This window comes from Oryctolagus cuniculus, chromosome 2, assembly GCF_051225735.1.
Source record: "Oryctolagus cuniculus isolate XC-2025 breed Fujian yellow rabbit chromosome 2, ASM5122573v1, whole genome shotgun sequence".
NCBI lineage: Eukaryota > Metazoa > Chordata > Mammalia > Lagomorpha > Leporidae > Oryctolagus > Oryctolagus cuniculus.
The window spans coordinates 183,283,013-183,305,147 of record NC_142868.1 but is presented as its reverse complement, the minus strand read 5'-3'; the positions used below and the strand labels follow the sequence as shown (position 1 = coordinate 183,305,147).

Sequence of the window (22,135 nt, the reverse complement as noted above, 5' to 3'; positions counted from 1 at the left end):
CTGGGTGATTTAAACAGATGTCTTACAGAAACAACAAGCCTTCTCAGGAGAATCTATTTAAGAATTATCCTCAGAATTGTCTACTTAGAGTCCTGTTATTCCAGGACAGAGGAGGAACCTTTGCTCATTCATTTACTAGTTATTTGGTCATTCATTCAGGCCAAATAATCAAAGTCAAAAAACCCACATACATCAACAAAAAATAAGGTAATAGGTAGGTTGTGGGTAATAATTTTATAACAAAGAGAGCTCTGAAAATACTCAGATCGTGAAATAACCTCCTGAACTCTATTCTCCCAGCTCTCAATCTGCACGGTGACCAAGCCCCTGGTCCCCACTGCAGGCGCTTTTCCAGGTGCCAGTCCAGAAACCCTCTCTGAAGCTGCTCTCCACCTGCCTTCTCTCCTCTTGAAGATTTAAGGGATCTTTTCCCAACACACATTTGCACTAATATTCATCATAGCAACTGTTATTATCTGAATATCAGTTCTTCACTCAACTCCAAAGCTACCTCACAGCGAGGATGGTCCTTTCACGTTTGTATTCCCAGGGCCTAATAAGCACATGGAAGACACTCACGGAAAACTTACCAAAGGGATAAACTTCTTAACTGAATAGTGAAAAGAATGTTCATATACAACCCAAAAATACCCTAAAAAGTGAAGTCTGAAGCCCACGGGGACTTGTCCCTTTGAAATACTGTGTAGGTCAGTATTGACCGAGGGATAACTTCTTTTTCTTATTTCTGCGTTTCACTGCTGCTGTTACCTTGTTTCATTTCAGGGAGGGCTTGACATTGGTTGCTTCCAGAGTTGTGCTGCCCAGTGCAGCAGTCACCAGCCACAAGTGCTAATGGCTTTAGTTAATTAAAATAAGCAAGAATTCAAAGTTGAGTTTCTAAATCACATCAGCCACATTCCAAGGGCTTAAAGACCACACGGCTAGTGGCCACTGTACTGGACAGTGCAGACTGCTTTCTTCATTACAGAAAGTCCTACTGGATAGCGCTATTCAGACTGGGGACTTTGTGTAGGGAAACTGAGGCTCTGACAGCTTCTCATGCTAGAACAGTAAGCAAAGCATGCTCCGTTCAAAAGTAATTTCCATGGCAACTGTGCCTTCAGATAACTAATTCATGTCAATCTAACTAAGGTATCACTCATGTATCAAACATTTACCGACAGCCTACTATGCTGCTGCTTTTAGGAATAAAATGTTGGAGCTGGCATGTGACACAGCAGGTCAAGCCATCACTTGTGATGCCAGCATCCCATATGGGAGTGCGGGTTTGGGTCCCTGCTGCTCCACTTCCAATGCCTTGGAAGGCAGCAGAAAATGGCCCAAGTACTTGGGCCCCTGCCATCCATGGGGGAGAACTGGATGGAGCTCCTGGTTCCTGGCTTTGGCTTGGTCCAGACCTGGCTGTTACAGTCGCTTAGGAAGTGAACCACTGGTAGAAGATCTTTCTCTGTCTCTTCCTCTCTCTCTGTCACTCTTTCAAATAAATAAAATAAAATCTTAAAAAAAAAAAAAAAGAATAAAAAAAGTTGTCATTCCTTTAACTTTCTGGGAAGGCTACTTTCCCAGGAGGGCTGCCACTGTCTTGAAGTAGATTTCTCCAGGACAGAGATTTTTACAAATTTACTTGAGGCAGGGAGAAAAAGGGAGGGGGTTGGAGAGAGCTGCTCTCATCTGCTTGTGCACTCCCTACATGCCCTCACGGACTGGACTGGACCACAGCCAGGAACCAGGAACACAACCCAGGTCTCTCGTGTGGGAGGCAGGAACCCAATTACTTGAGCTACCACCACTGCTTCCCAGGGTTCCCACTAGCAGGACGCTGAGTGAGGAGCCACATTCAGAGATGGAGCCTGGGTGTGGATGCAGTGCTGTGACTGCAGGCTAACCACAGGTTCCAGATAGTGATTTTTCTTTTTTCTTTTACTTTATTTTTTGACAGGCAGAGTTTAGACAGTGAGAGAGAGAGAGACAGAGAGAAAGGTCTTCCTTCCGTTGGTTCACTCCCCACATGGCCGCTATGGCCAGTGTGCTGTGGCTGGTGCGCTGCACCGATCTGAAGCCAGGAGCCAGGTGCTTCTCCTGGTCTCCCATGCTCGTGCAGGGCCCAAGCACTTGGGCCACCCTCCACTGCACTCCCGGGCCACAGCAGAGAGCTGGACTGGAAAAGGAGCAACTGGGACAGAAACTGGCGCCCCAACCAGGACTAGAACCCAGGGTGCCGGAGCCGCAGGCGGAGGATTAGCCAAGTAAGCTGTGGCGCCAGCCCAGATAGTGATTCTTAAATTATCCCTAGAGGGAAACCTGAAAGGAAGGGAAGAGAGGGCGTGGGGCACAGTTCAGTCCTTCCTTTAGAATAGCTTTTATCTGTTATTTATATTCCTCATTATGAGATTTAATCTGAAAACTATGTACCCCCTCCAAAAAAAAAAAAATAATAATAAAACTACGTTCCGCAACTGGAAAACTAGATTTAAAAACAATAATATTTGAGAAGAGCATCACTGCAGATCGTAGATGCTGTAAAAGCAAAATGCACTGCCATACTGGGATGACGCCAGAGGGCTGACGGCCAAGGGTCTTCCAGACACAGGTCTTAGAAGCACTTTCCCCCTCAGCTCCAAGATAGATGTCATAGTGTTTCCAGTTAATCAGACAAACTGATTTTTCTTTTCTTTTTGTTACAGATTTATTTTCATTTATTTTTGAAAGGCAGTGTTACAGAGAAAGGAGGAGAGAGAACCTCTTTCCACTGGTTCACTCTCCAAATGGCTGCAATGGCTGGGGGATGAGCCAAGCGGAAGCTGGGAGTCCGGAAGGTCTTCCAGGTCCCCATGTGGGCACAAGGGCTCAAACACTTCAGCCATCTCCCTCTGCTTCCCCAGGAGCATCAGCAGGGAGCTGGACTGAAGCAGAGCAGCCAGGACAGGAACCGGAGCCCATACTGGATGCAGCCATCACAGGCACAACGCTGACCCTGATAAACTGATTTCTAAGTAATCCCTGTAAACTACCAATTGACCAGCAAAGCTTAAAAACGGTTATTAGATAACCAAAATTGTTGCTATTTTCTTTACCACTTCTCCTGAGATCCTGAGACATTTTGGGGAATATTTAAGCCATAAAAGGGATTCCTCTTAGTTGCTGTATCTAAAAAGATAAAGAGAGGGGCTGGTGTTGTGGCTTAATGAGTTAAGCTGTTGTCTGCAATGCCAGTATCCCATATGGGCACAGGTTCCAGTCCCAGCTACGCCACTTCCAATCCAGCTTCCTGCCAATGGCCTGGGAAAGCAGTGGAAGATGGCCCAAGTACTTGCGTCCCTGCACCCATGAGGGAGACTCAGATGAAGCTCCTGGCTCCTGGCTTTGGCCTGGCTCAACCATGGTCATGGTGGACATTTGGGAAATGAATCAGTAGATATAAGATCTATCTCTCCCTCCCTCTGTCTCTCTCTCTAACTCTGCCTTTCAAATAAATAAAATAAGTCTTTAAAAAAAAAAAAAAAAAGATGAAGGGAAATCCTCTCTCAGGACCAGAGTTACCTTTACAAGCCCTAGTGCAGAAGTCACGCACAATGTCACAGCACAAAATAAATTCATAATTGTTGCACTAAATCCTAAGTGTTCTCAGTTTTCACTGGGTCATCATTTACATGGTCTCAGCAACTAGATTAAAATGAAAGGCTAAATATTTTAAATAATATCACAAGAACGATAAAAAATGCAAATCACGATGTATTTTATAAACAAAACTAAAAAAATCAAAAGGGGAAGAAAAAGTAACATCTATTATAAAGGTAAACAGTTATTCCAAGTACTGCTTATTCTTTATTATTAATGCTGTGTTTATCGTCAACCATAAGAAAGGCTAGGAAACTATGGAGAAATCATTTTTTAAGGAGATTTATTTTATTTATTTGAAAGGCACAGTTACAGTGAGAGAGAGAGAAAGAGAGAGAGAGATCTTTCACCTGCTGAGTCACTCCCCAAATGGCCACAACAGCTTCAGTTGGGCCAGGCCAAAGTCAGGAGCCAGGAGCTTCATCAGGGCCTCCCACATGGAGAGAGGGGCCCAAGTACTTGGTCATCTTCCTCTGCTTTCCCAGGCCATTAGCAGGGAGTTAGATCAGAAGTGGAGAAGCCAGTACTCAAACTGGTGCTCATATGGGGATACCAGCACTGCAGGTGGTGGCTTAGCCTGTTACATCACAATGCCATCCCCAGAAGAAATCATTTTCCATAACAGCAAATTTCACACTTTGAGATCTAGACCCCTGTTCTGAAAATATGAAATAGATCCTGCACTATGTATTCCTTGTGGCATGAAGAGGCCATCTACAGAATCACCCATGGGAGTTTTAAACAGGTTATTTAATTTGCTTCCAACATAGATAATGTGTTAAATACATGGAAATGAGAAGATCCCAAAACTAATGGCTTCCGTCCACTAAAAGGATCATTTTGAAATGGTGAATAGGACAACTACAGGACTAGCTACCACTCATTAAGCCAAAAAAAGATTAGATGCTAAAGAAAAGCATGGTGGTTGAGGCACGTTGCAGTATTGACATCTGTCATGCCACAGTACCCAGAAGAGAAACTGTACATTTGTCTTCAAGTAAGTCTAATATGAAGGTCTGAAGCTGGCAAAAGTATTTAAAATAAAGCAGTATAACTTTTGATCTTCTAAAAAATTTCCTTTGTTTTTCTTTATTTTATATATTACTGTACATTTGCTTTTAGTGCTGAGTTTAAGATCTAATCTACAACAGTCTTCATGTGAGATGAGAGGTAAATAATTTGATATTACTCACACTGTTGACTTGGATCTGAGTCTGTTGTCATCTTGACGTAGTTGGAAGGAAAGAGACCCGTCACCCCATTTATTTCTCCTTGCCACCAGTCAGGATCATCTTTGTTCATCACATTAATAAGTTGTCCCTTGGAGAAATTGAGCTCATCCTCATTATTTGCGACATAGTCATACATGGCAATCACTTGACATACTAGCAGAAAAATGACAAAATAACAAATTAATTACTCCTGCAAGAATCAAATGTCAACACTTCCCAAGGATTTAAATTACTGTTATATTAACTCTTTTTTTTTTTTTTTGACAGGCAGAGTTAGACAGTGAGAGAGAGAGAGACAGAGAGAAAGGTCTTCCTTCCATTGGTTCACTCCCCACATGGCTGCTATGGGCGGCGTGCTGCACTGATCCGAAGCCAGGAGCCAGGTGCTTCTCCTGGTCTCCCATGAGGGTGCAGGGCCCATGCACTTGGGCCATCCTCCATTGCCTTCCCGGGCCACAGCAGAGAGCTGGACTGGAAGAGGAGCAACCAGGACAGAATCCGGCACCCCAACCGGGACTAGAACCCGGTGTGCCGGAGCCGCAGGCGGAGGATTAGCCAAGTGAGCCGCAACACCGGCCATATTAACTCTTAACATCAGGCTAAAATTTCCCTCTCTCTAACCCTCCTCTCATTCCGTATCTTATGAAAACATGAATTTCCCAACTACAGTTAAAAGCCCAAGTGAACTGCTTCACTTCAAGTATTATGGTATAGCAATCTCACATGGAAAAACTTCAAGGAGGGGCTGGCACTGTGGTGTGATGGGTTAAGCTGCAACCTGTGATGCTGGTATCCCATACAGGAGTGCCAGTTCCAGTGCCAGATACGTCACTTCCAACCCAGCTTCCTGTTAATGTATTTGGGAAGGCAGTGGATGATGGCCCAAGTACTTCTATTTCTGCCACCCATGTGGGAGACCAGATGGAAATTCTGGCTCCTGGCTTCAGACTGGCCCACTGGGAGAGTGAACCAGAAGATGGAAGGTATCTCTCTGTCTCTCTCTTGTCAATGGCACTCTGCCTTTCACATAAATAAACAAATCCTTAACATTAAAAAAAAATTTCAAGAAGTGAAATGGTTCGGGCATCAGTGAGCAGTAGGCTAATTCTACACAGAACTTTCAGGAGGGAAGTTATCAGTGGCACATGACTTTCAAGTAGTAAGGAGAGGGTGTTTGTTTTGTATGTCTCAAAGAGTTAGCAATTTAAGCAGCTGAGTTTTAATAAACTCATCTAAGATAAAATACATGTTAATCCACTTTCATACCAGCATGAAAGGCAGGTGTGGTTCTCTCACTACTTGGACCCAGAAGTTTAACATGGCTGGCGGGAAACCATCCCTTCTGTCGCTTTTTCCCTCTGGCCTATAAAATAAGGAAAATAATATACAATTGAAAGATAAGATTAAAACAATCACCTGAGACATAACTCAAAAATCAGAAAAACTTTGTGTAGCAAAGAATTGAATCTTAGAGAGAGGACTGGCTTTTGCTATTAGAATATCCTGACTGACAAGAGTGTCTAATTTACCCGAGGCCTTTGGGCCATGCTAAATCTAGTGATGTGAGTTATGGTGGTTGCCTTAGGTCATGCATTATTAGTTCAGCCTCTGAAGGGGCTGGAGACTGAGTTTGGCTGGATGGGCAATCAATGGTATCTATGTGATGGTACCCCAATACAGACTCTGGACGCTAAGGCTCTGTCTGGAGAGTTTCCCTGGTTGGCCACACTCTGTGAGTACTGTCACATACCATCACTAGGAGGAGCAAATGCTGTCTCTGACTCCACTGGGAGAGGACAACTGGAAGTTTCCTTTTGGAATCCTCTTGTACTTCACCCCACATGCCTCTGTCCTAGGCTATAATCTTTCATGGAAATGCACTGTAACTAGGAGCATAGCAGCTTTTAATGAGTTCTGTGAAATTATCACAGTGAATGATCAAACTTGACAGTAGTCTTGGGGACCCTCAAACATGAAGTTGGCTTCAAAAGTGAGTGTGGTGATGGGGACCCTTGAACTCAGCATTGTCTCTCAGTCAACATCAGAAGACTCAATAAAACAGGCACCTCCAAGTGCTGCTGCATCCGCCACCTGTACAAGTATTGAGTGGTCTTTCAGGCTGAGAGTTTTCTGAATACATAATCTAAAAAGAGCTTTCTGAGTTTTTCTAGTAAGTTCAACTCAACTCCTAAAATGGTAAAGCCAACTGTGAACACCTCTTGGAATTTTGTTAATAATCAAGAGGCCATAAATTTGTGGTGAGCTTTGTCTCTCACTTCGTTGGGTACACGCATCTTCAGAGTAAATCAGAAGGTGGAAACTCACAGGGCTATTTGAGAAGATGCTGAATTTGAACCCCCATTTTTCTTTAGGAATCCTAAGATTCTGATTAAAGAATGAAGCTGTGTTTATCCTTCATATTATAATCACATATCAATCTTAAAAATATAATTATAATATATACTTCTCCTCATCTTTTAATCCTAAAATGCTTTTAATTAGTACGTAAATTTCAGAAGGGAGAGAAGAACCCTCTTTGTGTACAAAACATGCAAATACCACCTGTCAGTATTTTAGAAAAGTACCAGGCTCATCTGTCTGCACTTTCCTTCTACAGCTGCCTCAAAACCTAGTAACACTGGGAGACAGTATTTTCTCAGTATGGGCCTAAATCACGCCTTCTAGACAGTTTACTGCGATCTGGGGCTATCCCAGGCAAGGTTGGTGCTATGCTTTCCTTTAAGGTGACCTGTGATCTTTTAAGGGACACACTACTGGAAAACAACTGTCTTTAGAGAAAATTATTCCCTCATTTGTTGTTTTATAATAGCAATTCAACTGTGCTAAAAATGAAGACATTACTTCTAAGTGCTAATGTCTGAAATTTTTAATATTTTTATTATTTTTATGCTAACGTTGACAGATATTAAAGAAGATTACCTGTAACTCCCCTTGCCACCACCCACTTGTATTTTTCTTCAGAATTAATATTAACTGCCCTGGTGCAAGGCTAAGTTGTTCAGAACCAGAAGCAATATATGCTGAAGTTACTTGAGCAATCTCTGAAAAGAAGAAAAACAAGGCACTATGAATCCAAGATTGTAACAGCACAAATATTGCAGCAATTTTTCAAAACCACTGTTATACATACCGGGTTTTTTGTTTGATGTTCCAGATTTGCTACCACTCCCAAAACTCTACAAGAAAAGGATAAGCTGTTTTATCATTTCCAACAATCCAGATATAAAATTACAAAAGTTATCACAAATTAGAGATTTCTATTCCCAAGCATTCTTCTTTAAGTTATGACCAAAATAACAATGACCCTTTCATTAACTAAGTAAGTGAAGAATAAATCACTTGGGAGGTATAGTCTGTCTCTCTCTCTCTCTCTTTTTTTTTTTTTTTTTTTTTTTGACAGGCAGAGTTAGATAGTGAGAGAGAGAGAAAGGTCTTCCTTCTGTTGGTTCACTCCTCAAATGGCCACCACGGCCAGCATGCTGTGCCAATCCGAGCCAGGAGCCAGGTGCTTCCTCCCGGTCTCCCACGCGGGTACAGGGCCTAAGCACTTGGGCCACAGCAGAGAGCTGGACTGGAAAAGGAGCAACTGGGACAGAATCCAGTGCCCCAACCAGGACTAGAACCTGGGGTGCCAGCACCGCAGGCGGAGGACTAGCCAAGTGAGCTGTGGCGCCGGCCTAGGGAGATATAGTCTCTTAATGGAGTACATTATATCCACGTGGCAGATGCTGTCAACCATTGAAACCAGATTTTCTGAATCTTTCCTAATTAGTAAACATAACTCTCCAGGCCAAACAGCTCCCACTCACTGGTTAGCCTCCACATCCAGTATATGTAACCCATATATCCTGGATATGTTAAGGCATATGTGAGTTTTGCTCTTGCTTTTTCTACGAGACCCTGACTCATTTTAAGTTCCTGCTGAATAGGAAGCAAACTGACCGAACCTGACCTAAGAACAAAAAAATCTATAGTCACAAACAACTAAGACTTATGTTTGACTTTGAAGGATAAAATGGACCAACATATTTATCATTTTTAGGAATCTGAATAAAAACTTGAAGAATTTGCGTGTGTGTGTATACATAGCTGCAGTAACACTACTGAGCAGAGCTGGCCAGTGTTGTGGCCCAGTGCGTTTAGCCACCGACTGCAATGTGATGCCAAAACCCGAGTGCCAATTTGAGTCCCAGTTGCTCTGCTTCTGATCCAGCTTCCCACTAATGTGCTTGGGAAGGCAGCAGAAGACTGGCCCACATATAAATGGGCTCCTGCCATATATGTGGACGACACCGTTGGAGTTCCTGGCTTCTGGCTTTGGCCTGGTCTAGTCCAGGCTGTTGCAGCCATTTGGGAAGTGAATCAGCAGACGGAAAATTTGTGTGTGTGTGTGTCTCCCTCTATGTCATTCTGCCTTTCAAATTAAGTAATTAATAAATAAAGCTTTAAATAGAAAAATAAAAATAAAAATGGGCTGGCACTGTGGTTTAGAAGGTTAAGCTTCCACCTGCAGTGCTGGTATCCCTTATGGGCACCGGTTCAAGTCCTGGCTGTTCCACTTCTGACCCATCTCCCTGCTGATGTACCTGAGAAGGCAGTGGAAGACTGCCCACATCCTTGAGCTCCTGCACCCATGTAAGAGACCCAGAGGAAGCTCCTCGCTCCAGGCTTCAGATCTGTGCAGCCCTGGCTGTTGTGGCCATTTGAGGAGTGAGCCAGTGGATGGAAGACCTCTCTATTTCTCCCTCCCCTTCTAACTCAACTTTTCAAATAAATAAATAAATCTTTAAGAAAAAATAAAAACTGTGAGTGACTAACAAAGTGTACCTAAAACATTTCTACTACATACGAGAGTACAGTGGTTGTTGTAGGGAAAAACATTTGTGTGGTCAGCAGCCATCTTCTGCTCCTTTCCCGCACACACTGGCAGGGAGCTGGATTGGAAGGGGAGCAGCTGGGACTCCAGCGGGAGTCCACATGGGCTGCTGGAGTTGCAGGCAATAGCTTAACCCATGGTACCACAACACCGGCCCCAGTACTTTTTGAGAACATAAAAAGTTGGTGAAGTAGGAAGTTTGAGAACTTCTGCAATGCATCATACTGGTAATGGGATGAAAAGAAGTAGGAAGAGAGAGCACAGGATGAGTTCCATGAATGTTAGAGCCTTCAAGATTCACAAATCCTTCCAGGTGGTCCTTTGTGAGCGTCTCTGAATCCAGAACACTCCTCAGCTTCAGTGACCACAAGGCTCAGCCCTGCCTGTAGTGCCTTTTCTTAGAATTTATTTAAATCCCATCTCCCTTTTTTCTCTAACTAGAACTATAATAATCCCTATTTTACTGGAGCCACCTCAAGTGATTTCCTTGTAACCAAAACAGCCCAATCAAACGTAATCTCTGTTTTAAGTATGAATCATGATCACCAAGAATGGAATGATGTTAACAGTAAAATGACTCTACCTCTTGATCTTTTGGTTTGACATAGTTTGATGGAAAAATTCCAGTTCTATCTCCAATACTTCCTGTCCACCACTCTCCATCTTTCTGGGTGACCAGTATTTCTTCACCTTCAGTGAAAGTCAAATCTCCTGGTTCTACACTTGAATATGGGTAAAGTGCAATGTATTCTGCAGGGAAAAAAGCAAAGAGAAACAGATTTTTGTTGTAAGATTACAGAAGTAAAAGCCGAAACTAGGTTACTCTCCAAGATTTTATATAAATATACTATAAAAGACTTTGTGCATTAAGGAAACCTAATATTCATATAAAGATTTAAAGTTAAGGGCCAGCACTGTGGCATAGTGAGTAAAGATGCTGCTTGCAGAGCCAGCATACCAACTGGGCACTGGTTCAAGACTGGCTGCTCCTCTTCTGATCCAGCTCTCTGCTGTGGCCTGGGAAAGCAGTAGAAGATGGCCCACGTGCTTGGGCCCCTGCACCCATATGGGAGACCTGGAAGAAGCTCCTGGCTCCTGGCTTTGGATTGGCCTAGCTCCAGCTGTTGCCACCATCTGGGGATGAACCAGCGGATGGACAACCTCTCTCTTTCTCTCAACCTCTGCCTCTGCCTTTCTGTAACTCTGCCTTTCAAATAAATAAATTAAAAACAAAAAGATCTAAAATTAGAAAAAGGAATAAAGCAATTATTTTATAATTCTTCAGACAAAGGTTATTTGATTTAACATAGAGCTTTATTATAGAGTCTTTTTTTCCAGTTGTTTTACTATTATCACAAGGAATTAGTCAAAACTATCAACAGATATTACGCTCCTATTTTACAGATAATGGAATGAGGCTCAATGACAGTAAGTAACATGGTTCAAAACATGTAAAAAAATTTTAATGTTTTTATGAAAAACATATTTTAATCTGCTAAATTATTTTCTCTCTCTCTCTCTTTTTTTTTTTTAAAGATTTATTTACTTATTTGAAAGGCAGAGTTAGAGAGGCAGAGAGAGAGTCTTCCATTTCTGGTTCACTCCCCAAATGGTTGGACCATCCAAAGCCAGGTGGATGCAGGGGCCCAAGCACATGGGCCATATTCTACTGCTCTCTCAGGCCACAGCAGAGACCTGGATCGGAAGTGGAGCATCAGGGACTCAAACTGGCACCCATATGGGATGCTGGCACTGCAGGCGGTGGCTTTACCTGCTATGCCACAACACTGGCTGGCCCCTAAATTCTTTTCTCTTTAATTCTTTAACACACATAGCTATGTAAATGCCCAATATCCAGCAGACTGCAGCACCACAAATCAGCTCAAAGCACTTCCTGGCTCAGAGTTAATGCTCAACAAATATTTGCTATGAATGACCTTGAGGGAAATGTCTGAATTTATATTGGCTTTGACTTCGTTCCTGAGATTACTGCTAAGAATAAACAGTCAGTAACTATTTTTAATGTTTTTTCTTTCTTTTTTAGTTTTAATTATATGAGTACCTGACAACATGGAATTTGGTCTGTATATCATAAACTGGAGATAATCAGAAATGTCATCTACAGCCTCCTGACTTTTCACATTCCTAGTATCACTCAACTTAGCTGATTTAACAAAACCAAAATGATCACAAGGTTGAAGTATGCTACAGTTTGAAAGGTCCTTTCCAAAAGGCTCCTCAGTAATCCCTGGGCCACGTCACAGCGCTCACTCCACTCACTCCGTAAGACACCTGTGGTTTCAGCCTGCCTGGTGACCTGGAGGGCCTTGCACTTTCACCCCAACTTCTTGGTCCATGCTACTTCCTCTGTCCAGAAGCCCTTTCTCTTTCTTTCTCTATGCAAGACCCTACCCACTGTTTAAGATAATGCAACCTCTGTGGATTCTTAGGTCCTACTCAGAATTAAGTTTTGTTCATTCAGTTTAGAACTAACCAAAATTGCATGCTTATCCTTTTCATTCTATGAGCAGTTCGAAGACTGTGTTTTATTCATTCTTGCATCTTTCAGTCTTTAGCACAGAATCTTCAACACAGATATCAAATAAAATGTTTAATTTACTATCAAACTGATTTTGAATAAAACATGGTTCAACTATTCAACTATTTTTATAATGGCAGATGCTTTTCATTTATAAATGTATAGAATTATTAAATCAAAATATCTGATATTAGAGTAGACAATATTTTTATCATATTAACAATATCAAAATAATGATTCAAAGTCCAAAGGCTATAGAGAAAAAGTTCCTGTCAATATTTATGAGAAAATGTGCCCTGATTTCAAACCCCATTTAGTGATATATATGGCATACTATAATTAAAATGCAATTTACAAACAACCAAATGCACTGAACTTTCCTTTCTTATTTATTGCACCAGTCTATGCTGAGTTTTTACAGCACTGGCTTTCTAAAAGCACCAAGTATTTTCAGCCATATTTTTCTGTATCCTCAACATTCATGTCAAAGAGGCAAGGACAGGTTTTCTTAACCTTACCTTTTTTTTTTTTTTTTTTTTATCTTTTATTTAATGAATATAAATTTCCAAAGTACGTCTCATGGGTTACAATGGCTTTCCCCCCCATACCGTCCCTCCCACCCACCACCCTCCCCTTTCCCACTCCCTCTCCCCTTCCATTCACATCAAGATTCATTTTCGATTATCTTAGTATACAGAAGATCAGCTTAGTATACCTTAAGTAAGGATTTCAACAGTTTGTTCCCACACAGAAACATAAAGTGAAAAATAATAGATGATTTTTTTTAAATGATGATGAAATCAGATCAGACCTATTGTCATGTTTAATCCCAGTGAGAGTCAAGTTGGGAATTGATAGTTTCTTTTCTTTTTTTTTTTTTTTTTAACAGAAGATCAGTTTAGTGTACATTAAGTAAAGATTTCAACAGTTTGCACCCCCATAGAAACACAAAGTGAAATATACTGTTTGAGTACTCGTTATAGCATTAAGCCTCAGTGTACAGCACATTAAGGCCAGAGATACTACATGAGGAGTAAGTGCACAGTGACTCCTGTTGTTGACTTTACAAATTGACACTCCTGTTTATGGCATCAGTAATCTCCCTATGCACCAGTCATGAGTTTCCAAGGCTATGGAAGCCCCTTGAGTTCTCCGACTCTTATCTTGTTTAGACAAGGTCATAGTCAAAGTGGAGGTTCCCTCCTCCCTTCAGAGAAAGGCACCTCCCTCTTTGAAGACCTGTTCTTTCCACTGGGATCTCACTCACAGAGATCTTTTTGCCAGAGTGTCTTGGCTTTCCATGCCTGAAATACTCTCATGGGCTTTTCAGCCAGATCCGAGTGCCTTTAGGGCTGATTCTGAGGCCAGAGTGCTATTTAGGACATCTGCCATTCTATGAGTCTGCTGAGTATCTCACTTCCCATGTTGGATCACTCTCCCCTTTATTTATTCTATCGGTTAGTGTTAGCAGATACTAGACTTGTTTATGTGCTCCCTTTGACTCTTAGTCCTTTCATTATGATCAATTGTGAACTGAAATTGATCACTTGGAATAGTGAGATGGCATTGGCACATGCCACCTTGATGGGATTGAATTGGAATCCCCTAGTATGTTTCCAACTCTACCAATTGGGGCAAGTCAGCCCGAGCATGCCCCAAATTATACATCTCTTCCCTCTCTTATTCCCACTTTTATGTTTAACAGGGATCACATTTCAGTTAATTTTCAACACTTAAGAATAACTGTGTGATAATTACAGAATTAAACCAGTCATATTAAGTAGAACAGACAAAAAAAAAAATACTATGAGGGATAATGTATTAAGTTGTCCATTAGCAGTCAGGGCTATGCTGATCAAGTCACCATTTCTCATAGTGTCCATTTCACTTCAGGAGGTTTCCTTTTTGGTGTTCAGTCAGTTGTCACCGATCAGGGAGAACATATGGTATTTGTCCCTTTGGGACTGGCTTACTTCACTCAGCATGATGTGTTCCAGATTCCTCCATTTTGTTGCAAATGACTGGATTTCGTTGTTTCTTACTGCGGTATAGTATTCTAAAGAATACATATCCCATAATTTCTTTATCCAGTCTACCATTGATGGGCATTTAGGTTGGTTCCAGGTCTTGGCTATTGTGAATTGTGCTGCAATAAACATTAGGGTGCAGACCGCTTTTTTCTTTATCAATTTAAACTCCTTTGGGTAAATTCCAAGGAGTGGGATGGCTGGGTCGAACGGTAGGGTTATATTCAGGTTTCTGAGGAATCTCCAGACTGATTTCCATAGTGGCTTAACCAGTTTGCATTCCCACCAACAGTGGGTTAGTGTCCCTTTTTCCTCACATCCTCGCCAGCATCTGTTGTTGGTAGATTTCTGTATGTGAGCCATTCTAACCGGGGTGAGGTGAAACCTCATTGTGCTTTTGATTTGCATTTCCCTGATTGCTAGTGACCTTGAACATTTTTTCATGTGCCTGTTGGCCATTTGGATTTCCTCTTTTGAAAAATGTCTATTGAAGTCCTTGGCCCATCTCTTAAGTGGGTTGTTGGTTTTGTTTTTGTGGAGTTTCTTGATCTCTTTGTAGATTCTGGTCTTAACCTTACCTTAACACTAAAGTCTCATGAACAGGGAGAATACAACTGTGTGTTAACTCAGATCATTAATCAGTAACTAAGACATTCTCATCTAATTTACAAATTGCCAAAAGCTTACCTTCTCCAACTGGATAGGCTGTGGAGGTAGGCTTCTTGTTTACAGCTGCATACAGAGCTTCTGGTCTGCCAAACAAACACACACATAATAAACAAAAGACACATGCAGGCAAAAACCAAGAAAGGGGACCTGATGAATACAGTAGGTATTAGTGCTTTTTCAAATTAAACTGAATATTGTCTCTGTATACAGACCAGAACACTCAAGTGTAACATCCTCCTGGATGAAAGACTGCCTAGTCATAAACTTCCACATACTAAAAAATATTAATGTAAGGACAGGCATTATGGTACAGGGGATTAAGTCTCTGCTTGCCACGCCTGCATCAGCTATCGGAGTGCAGGTTTGAGTCCTGGCTACTCCACTCCCAACTGAACTCTCTGCTAAATGTATCTGAGTCCCTGCCACCCATGTGGGAGACCTGGGAGGAGTTCCTGGCTCCTGGCTTCAGTCTGGTCTGGGCTGTTGCAGGTATATGGGGAGTAAACCAGTGGATGGAAAAGGTCTCTCCCAACCTCGCCTCTCCCATACCCCTTCTCTCTCTGTCACTCTTTCAAATAAATAAATCGTTTTAAAATTGTTAACATAATTTCAATATAATTTAAACAGTTTTTCAAATGTGAGATAATTTGCCTTCCTGAACTTAGACACCACACATTGGTAAATGGGCAGTCTTTCCCTAAAATATACATGGGGTTTTGCTTGCTTTAGGGAAAATAAAGGCAATACCTGAATTTTATTATTTGCTTAGGGCATACTACATTAAAAATAACAAAATAATGGAACTTATACTTCAGAACAGGTATAACATTAATTTCCATTTCAAACCCTAGCCCATTCAGAAATCTGATGGAATCATGTTTAAGAAGTGGACACCTGTAGGATGCCCAGGGCTCCTCAGGACCAGTGAGCAAATGGTACAGTGAGGCAGCTTTCAAGTCAACTGAAAGTGAGCCTCGCTGTGGCCCCAGCGGAAGGACTGCCTGTCTAGAGCTGAATTCCCATCACTACGGGCTGACAAGGCAGGTCTCACACACTAGAGGGAATCTGCAAGTGAATCAAAGCTAGAAAAATGCCTTCTAAAACTAAAATTTAAACTTAATCCCTTTGCTTAGGCTTTCTTCTCAGTAAAATGCCATGCAGTTTAAACAGGATTATTACTATAAAGGAAGTAACACAGTGTCAACATACAAATCTCAGCTAGTGTCATTGTTACAGAATTATTAAAGATTATCTAATGTTTTCATTCAATTAACTAAAACACTGAAGAACAAATAGGTTACTCCTTGCAGTCTGGAAAAGACAGAACAAAAATTCAGCCTTGTGATTTTCAAAACCCAGTACCTTTCCATGAAATCTGAATGTCTTTTCATTTAGATCCACTTTCATATAAAACACAAATAGTTACCCATAGCTATATATACGTGTGTGTGTGTGTGTGTGTGTGTGTGTGTATGGAAGCCAGGAGCCAGAACTGTTTGCCTCCCTCGTGGGTGCAGGAACCCAAGTACCTGGACCATTAAGTGCTACCTCCTGAGTGCATTCGCAGAAAGCTGGACTGGAGTGTGCAGTAGCCAGGACTTGAGCGAGGCCCTCTGATATGGTCTATAGGTGTCCCACGTGGCAGTCACCACAATGTCTGCCCCAACTTTCAGCTTTGTTGTACAGTCAGTCATAACCTCTGCTGACTCAGTGAAAACACCAGCCCCCACACCTTAAGCAAACACAGAAAGATGCTTACTCTTCGTGCTTCACTTCACTCCCAGGAATGATTTTGACGTAAGATTTTGGAAACCATCCTCTACCTCCGTGTACCTCCCCAAACCACCAATTTTCTTGCTGCTCCAAGACAGTAATAATATCATGTTTTGAGAAGTTCAAGTGGTTGTCTTTCTTTGCAGTCCAGGAACAAAGGGCCTGTGCTTTTAAGTTTTCTACAACCTGTCCCTGTGAATAAAAAAAAAAATTTTTTTAAAAGAAGTGGTAGCCATGATTTCTGTTTCCCAGTATATAACACACTTAACAGTTTGAACAGCAGTTTGGTGTAAAAAAATTTTTTTAAATATTTATTTATTTATTTATTTGAAAGTCAGAGTTACAGAGAGAAGAGAGACAGAGAGAGACAGAGTTCTTCCATCCGCTGGCTCACTCCCCAACTAGCCTCAATGGCCAGAGCTGCGCTGATCTGAAGCCAGGAATCAGGAGCTTCCTCTAGCTCTCCCACGTGGGTGCAGGGGCCCAAGGACCAGGGCAATCCTCTACTGATTTCCTAGGCCATAGCAGAGAGATGAATCGGAAATGGAGCAGCCAGGTCTTGAACTGTTGCCCATATGGGATGCTAGCACTGCAGGTGGCAGCTTTACCCGTTAAGTCACAGCACCAGCCCCAGTAAAGACTTATGACAAGCTCAATCTACCAACTGACTTAAATATGATAGACATTATGTTATCAGCCTTCTTTAAGACTGAATGCCGGCCGGCGCCACGGCTTACTAGGCTAATCCTCCGCCTTGCGGCGCCAGCACACCGGGTTCTAGTCCCGGTCGGGGCACCGGATTCTGTCCCGGTTGCCCCTCTTCTAGGCCAGCTCTCTGCTGTGGCCAGGGAGTGCAGTGGAGGATGGCCCAGGTGCTTGGGCCCTGCACCCCATGGGAGACCAGGAGAAGTACCTGGCTCCTGCCATCGGATCAGCGCGGTGCACCGGCCGCAGCGCACCAGCCGCGGCGGCCATTGGAGGGTGAACCAATGGCAAAGGAAGACCTTTCTCTCTGTCTCTCTCTCTCACTGTCCACTGTCCACTCTGCCTGTCAAAAAAAAAAAAAAAAAAGACTGAATGCCTACCATTCAAGGAAACATCATCACTTCTAGGCAAGACAAACAGAAGGTATACAATAATGTACTCACAAATCCATCAAATATATCAAGAAACAAAGGAAAAGGGGGTTACTGCAAACCTTTTCTCTCCTCCAGCTTCCTACATCTCCTCCCTGTAGCTGATTTAGTTCACTCCACTACAAACAGACGTAGCTTTGCTCGCTCTCTCCATTTTTCTGCTGTCTCCTAACTTCACATTCTTATCCATTCTTTTTTCTCTCTCCTCCCCTCTCAGAGAAAAGAGTGTTTTTGTTCTTTTAATAAGGCTAACTTCTTATACTCTAAATTTCTATTATACCTCTTCCTGTTCTAAAAATATTTTACATTAAGTTCCTCTCTTCTCTCTCTTCCTGCATTTCTCTACTTTCTTCCACTTCTAAATTTCTTAAAAGGAGTCTTAAACTTGCTTTCCAGTTTCAGCCCTCAATCCTTTCTAGCTTAAGTTCTGCACAAATCACACTAACGAACCTCTGCCAAACCAGGTAGCTAACAGTAGTAGAAAAGCTCAATGCTGACCAGGAGAAGCACCTGGCTCCTGCCATCGGATCAGCGCGGTGTGGCGGCCACAGTGTGCCGGCCGCGGCGGCCACTGGAGGGTGAACCAACGGCAAAAGGAAGACCTTTCTCTCTGTCTCTCTCTCTCTCTGTCCACTCTGCCTGTCAAAAAAAAAAAAAAAAAAAAAAAAAGCTCAATGCTTCCTCCAAACTCTTATTTTCCTTGGTCTTTGACAGTGCTGATGTCACAAAAAACACTTGTGGTCATGAGGTTCCCTCTCCGGTGACTGACAGCCCCCGTTCTGTCCAGTCTCTTTCCCTTACTGTTCCTCAATAATCTTACTTATGCCTAGGACTTCTCAAATCTATGCTTCCAATATAACGATATTCTGTGAGCTCCAGAAAGGTACATCCAACTGCTGACTCTTTCTTTTTTAATTAATTAATTTATTTGAAAGGCAGAGAGAGAGAGGTGTCTTCCATCCACTGGTTCACTCCCCAAATGGCCACAACAGCTTCAGTTGGGCCAGGCCAAAGTCAGGAGCCAGGAGCTTCATCCAGTCTCCCATGTGGTGGGAGGGTCCAAGTACTTTGGCCATCTTCTGCACTCTCAGGTGTATCAGCAGGGAGCTGGATCAGAAGTGGAGCAGCCAGGACTCAAACAGGCGCCCACATGGCTTTACAGGCTATGCCACAGTGCCACTCTACCTCCCCAACCCCAACCCCACCCCCACCTCCGCTTACTGAGTATTTCCATGAGGTTCTCCCTAATACAGACATCTCAAAGTTAACACGTCTGAAATGCAATCACTTTTAGACTCTAACTAAACCATCTCTTCCTATACTTTACACCAAAGACAATGATACCACTCTGAAGAATTCTCTTTAACTCCAACTTCTTCCTCAGTCTCCAGTTTAATGGGTTATGTGTTAGTGTCAGTTCCTAATACTCTCTACATCCATCTCTTCTTCCATGTATTTTCATAACCAGCACACTGGTATACAGCATCACCTCATTACTCAGTTGTTGTAACAGTCTTCGGCAACTGGTTTCCTCCACCAGCCTGGCCTCTACCTTCTTGCCAGTCATCTTGCTACAGGATATGCATCAAGGCCTTAGGAGCCCGTGGGGACTTCCTACTGCCAGGCTGCTTGGTGTGGTAGTAAATACTTCACAAACGAACCTCGACCTCTTTTCAACTTTACTCCTTGACCCTTTCTTCACGAATCCTGTGCTCCAGCCACACTATAAACATTTCTTGTTTCTGATAGCCACCTCGCATTAACAGGTCTCAGTGACTTTCCCCAGGTTGTCCTTTCATTGGAGTAACCTTCCTTCTCTGGTGAAATCTTGCTTATCTCTGAAAGGTCCTATTCAAATAGCTTGCCCTTTGTGAAGTATGCTCCAACACGACAGATGGAGTAGGAGGCTCTTTATTTGCAGACCTCCTTAGGACTTAGTAGACATGTTCATCACAACATTTCTCATACTTTACGCTTACTAATATGCCTCTTTCATTAAATTATATACTATGTGGTGGCAGGAATTTAAAAAAAAATTAAGATTTATTTTACTTGAAATGCAGAGTTATAGAGAGGAAGGGAGATACAGAAAGACCTTCCATCCATTGGTTTACTCCCAAAATGGCTGCAATAGCCATAGCTGGGCCAGACTGAAGCCAGAAGCTTCATCTGGGTCTCCCATGTGGGTGCAGAGGCCCAGGCACTTGGGCCAACCTCCGCTGCTTTCCCAGGCCATAGCAGAGAGCTACATTGGAAGTGAAGTAGCTGGAACTCAAACTGGCACTCTTATGGTATGCCAACACTGCAGGTGGTGGCTTAACCCGGTACACCACAATGCCAGCCCATGATGGCAGGGATTTTTAACTTATTTTCCTTAAATTTCAAGCACATCCTAAAATTTCTAGAACATGTGGTTGTAGACTACATATTATCTTTTTCATTTTGGAGTGGTTTATTACAGCAATATATACACAAAACAATCAAGAATAATTTCACCTGTTATTTTAAAAAATTAATGTGTTGGGGCTGCTGCTGTGGCATACATAGTTGGCTAAGCATCTGCCTGTGGCACTGGCATCCCATATGGGCACCGGTTCCTGTCCTGGCTGCTCCTCTTCCAATCCAGTTCTCTGCTTATGGCCTGAGAAAACAGTGGAAGATGGCCCAAGTCGTTGGGTCCCTGCACCCATGTGGGAGACCCAGAAGAAGCTCCTGGCTTTGGATCAGCTCAACTCTGGCCCTTGGGGCCATTTGGGGAGTGAACCAGTGGGAGGAACACTTCTATCTCAGTCTCTCCCACTGTCTGTAACTCTGCCTCTCAAATAAATCCTTAAAAAATATTAATGTATTTGAGACATAGAGACAGAGAGAGGGGGAGAGAGTACTTCCAGTGGCCAGTTCACTCCTTAGATGCCTATATCATCACTGGTAGGCCAGGGCAGAAGCTGGGGCTGGGAACTCAATGCAGTTCTGCCTTACGGGTGGCAAGAACCCAACTACCTGAACCATCACTACCACCTCCCAGAGTCTGCACTAGCAGGGAGCTGGAGTCAAGAGCTAGAGCCAAGACCCAAACCCAAGCACTCTAATGTGGGATACAGGCATCTCAACTGCTAGGCTAATTACTCAGTCCAGATTTTACTTAGAATACACATTTTCGAATGAAGGTAAATTTAAAGGGTCCTGTTCTTATGAAGTTTGTGATTTCTTTTTAATAATTTTTTTTTTTGACAGGCAGAGTTAGACAGAGAGAGAGACAGAGAGAAAGGTCTTCCTTTTCCATTGATTCACCCTCCAAATGGCTGCTATGGGCGGCGTGCTGCGCTGATCCGAAGCCAGGAGCCAGGTGCTTCCTCCTGGTCTCCCATGCGGGTGCAGGGCCCAAGCACTTGGGCCATCCTCCACTGCCTTCCCGGGCCACAGCAGAGAGCTGGACTGGAAGAGGGGCAACCGGGACAGAATCCAGTGCCCCAACCGAGACTAGAACCTGGTGTGCCAGCACCGAAGGTGGAGGATTATCCTAGTGAGCCATGGCGCCTGCCTCTTTTTAATAATGTTAATGCAACAATACAAAGGATCTTCAAAAAGTTCATGGAAAGTGTGTATCATGAAAAAACTACGTATGGATTGCAAAAGTTTTTTTTTTTTTTTTTTTTTTTTTTTTTCCCTACAGGCAGAGTGGACAGTGAGAGAGAGAGACAGACAGACAGAGAGAAAGGTCTTCCTTTGCCGTTGGTTCACCCTCCAATGGCCGCCACGGCCAGTGCGCTGCAGCTGGTGCACCGTGTTGATCCGAAGCCAGGAGCCAGGTGCTTTTCCTGGTCTCCCATGCGGGTGCAGGGCCCAAGTACTTAGGCCATCCTCCACTGCACTCCCAGACTGCAGCAGAGAGCTGGCCTAGAAGAGGGGCAACCGAGACAGAATCCGGTGCCCCGACCGGGACTAGAACCCGGTGTGCCGGCGCTGCAGGCGGAGGATTACCCTAGTGAGCCACGGCGCCGGCCCAAAAGTTTTAATTTAAGCATTTTATTTATTTTCATCTTATATGAAAGGCAGAGAAAGAGAGAGAAACACACACACAGATCTTCCATCTACTAGTTCATTCCCCAAATGCTAGGGCTAGGGCAACTCAAAGCCAGGAGCCCAGCCTCCCAGGGGCCCAGGTACAGGAGCCAGCACCTGCTGCCTCTAGGCTGTGCACTACTAGGAAGCTGGAAGGAGGC

General features: G+C 43.1%; 1 protein-coding gene across 21 annotated transcripts in view; it reads right to left on the bottom strand.

Moving 5' to 3' along the window:
- Positions 1–22,135, bottom strand: part of ITSN2 (intersectin 2) — a 169,815-nt gene that overhangs the window by 38,917 nt on the left and 108,763 nt on the right. For all 21 annotated transcript variants that reach the window (XM_070069353.2, XM_070069357.2, XM_070069350.2 and 18 more), the window contains 7 exons: positions 16,763–16,968; positions 15,022–15,086; positions 10,352–10,518; positions 8,023–8,068; positions 7,812–7,933; positions 6,138–6,234; positions 4,833–5,024 (listed from right to left, as the gene is read on the bottom strand). In XM_070069353.2, coding sequence (XP_069925454.2) covers positions 4,833–5,024; positions 6,138–6,234; positions 7,812–7,933; positions 8,023–8,068; positions 10,352–10,518; positions 15,022–15,086; positions 16,763–16,968 — 895 coding nt within the window. The remainder of the gene's footprint in view (positions 1–4,832; positions 5,025–6,137; positions 6,235–7,811; positions 7,934–8,022; positions 8,069–10,351; positions 10,519–15,021; positions 15,087–16,762; positions 16,969–22,135) is intronic.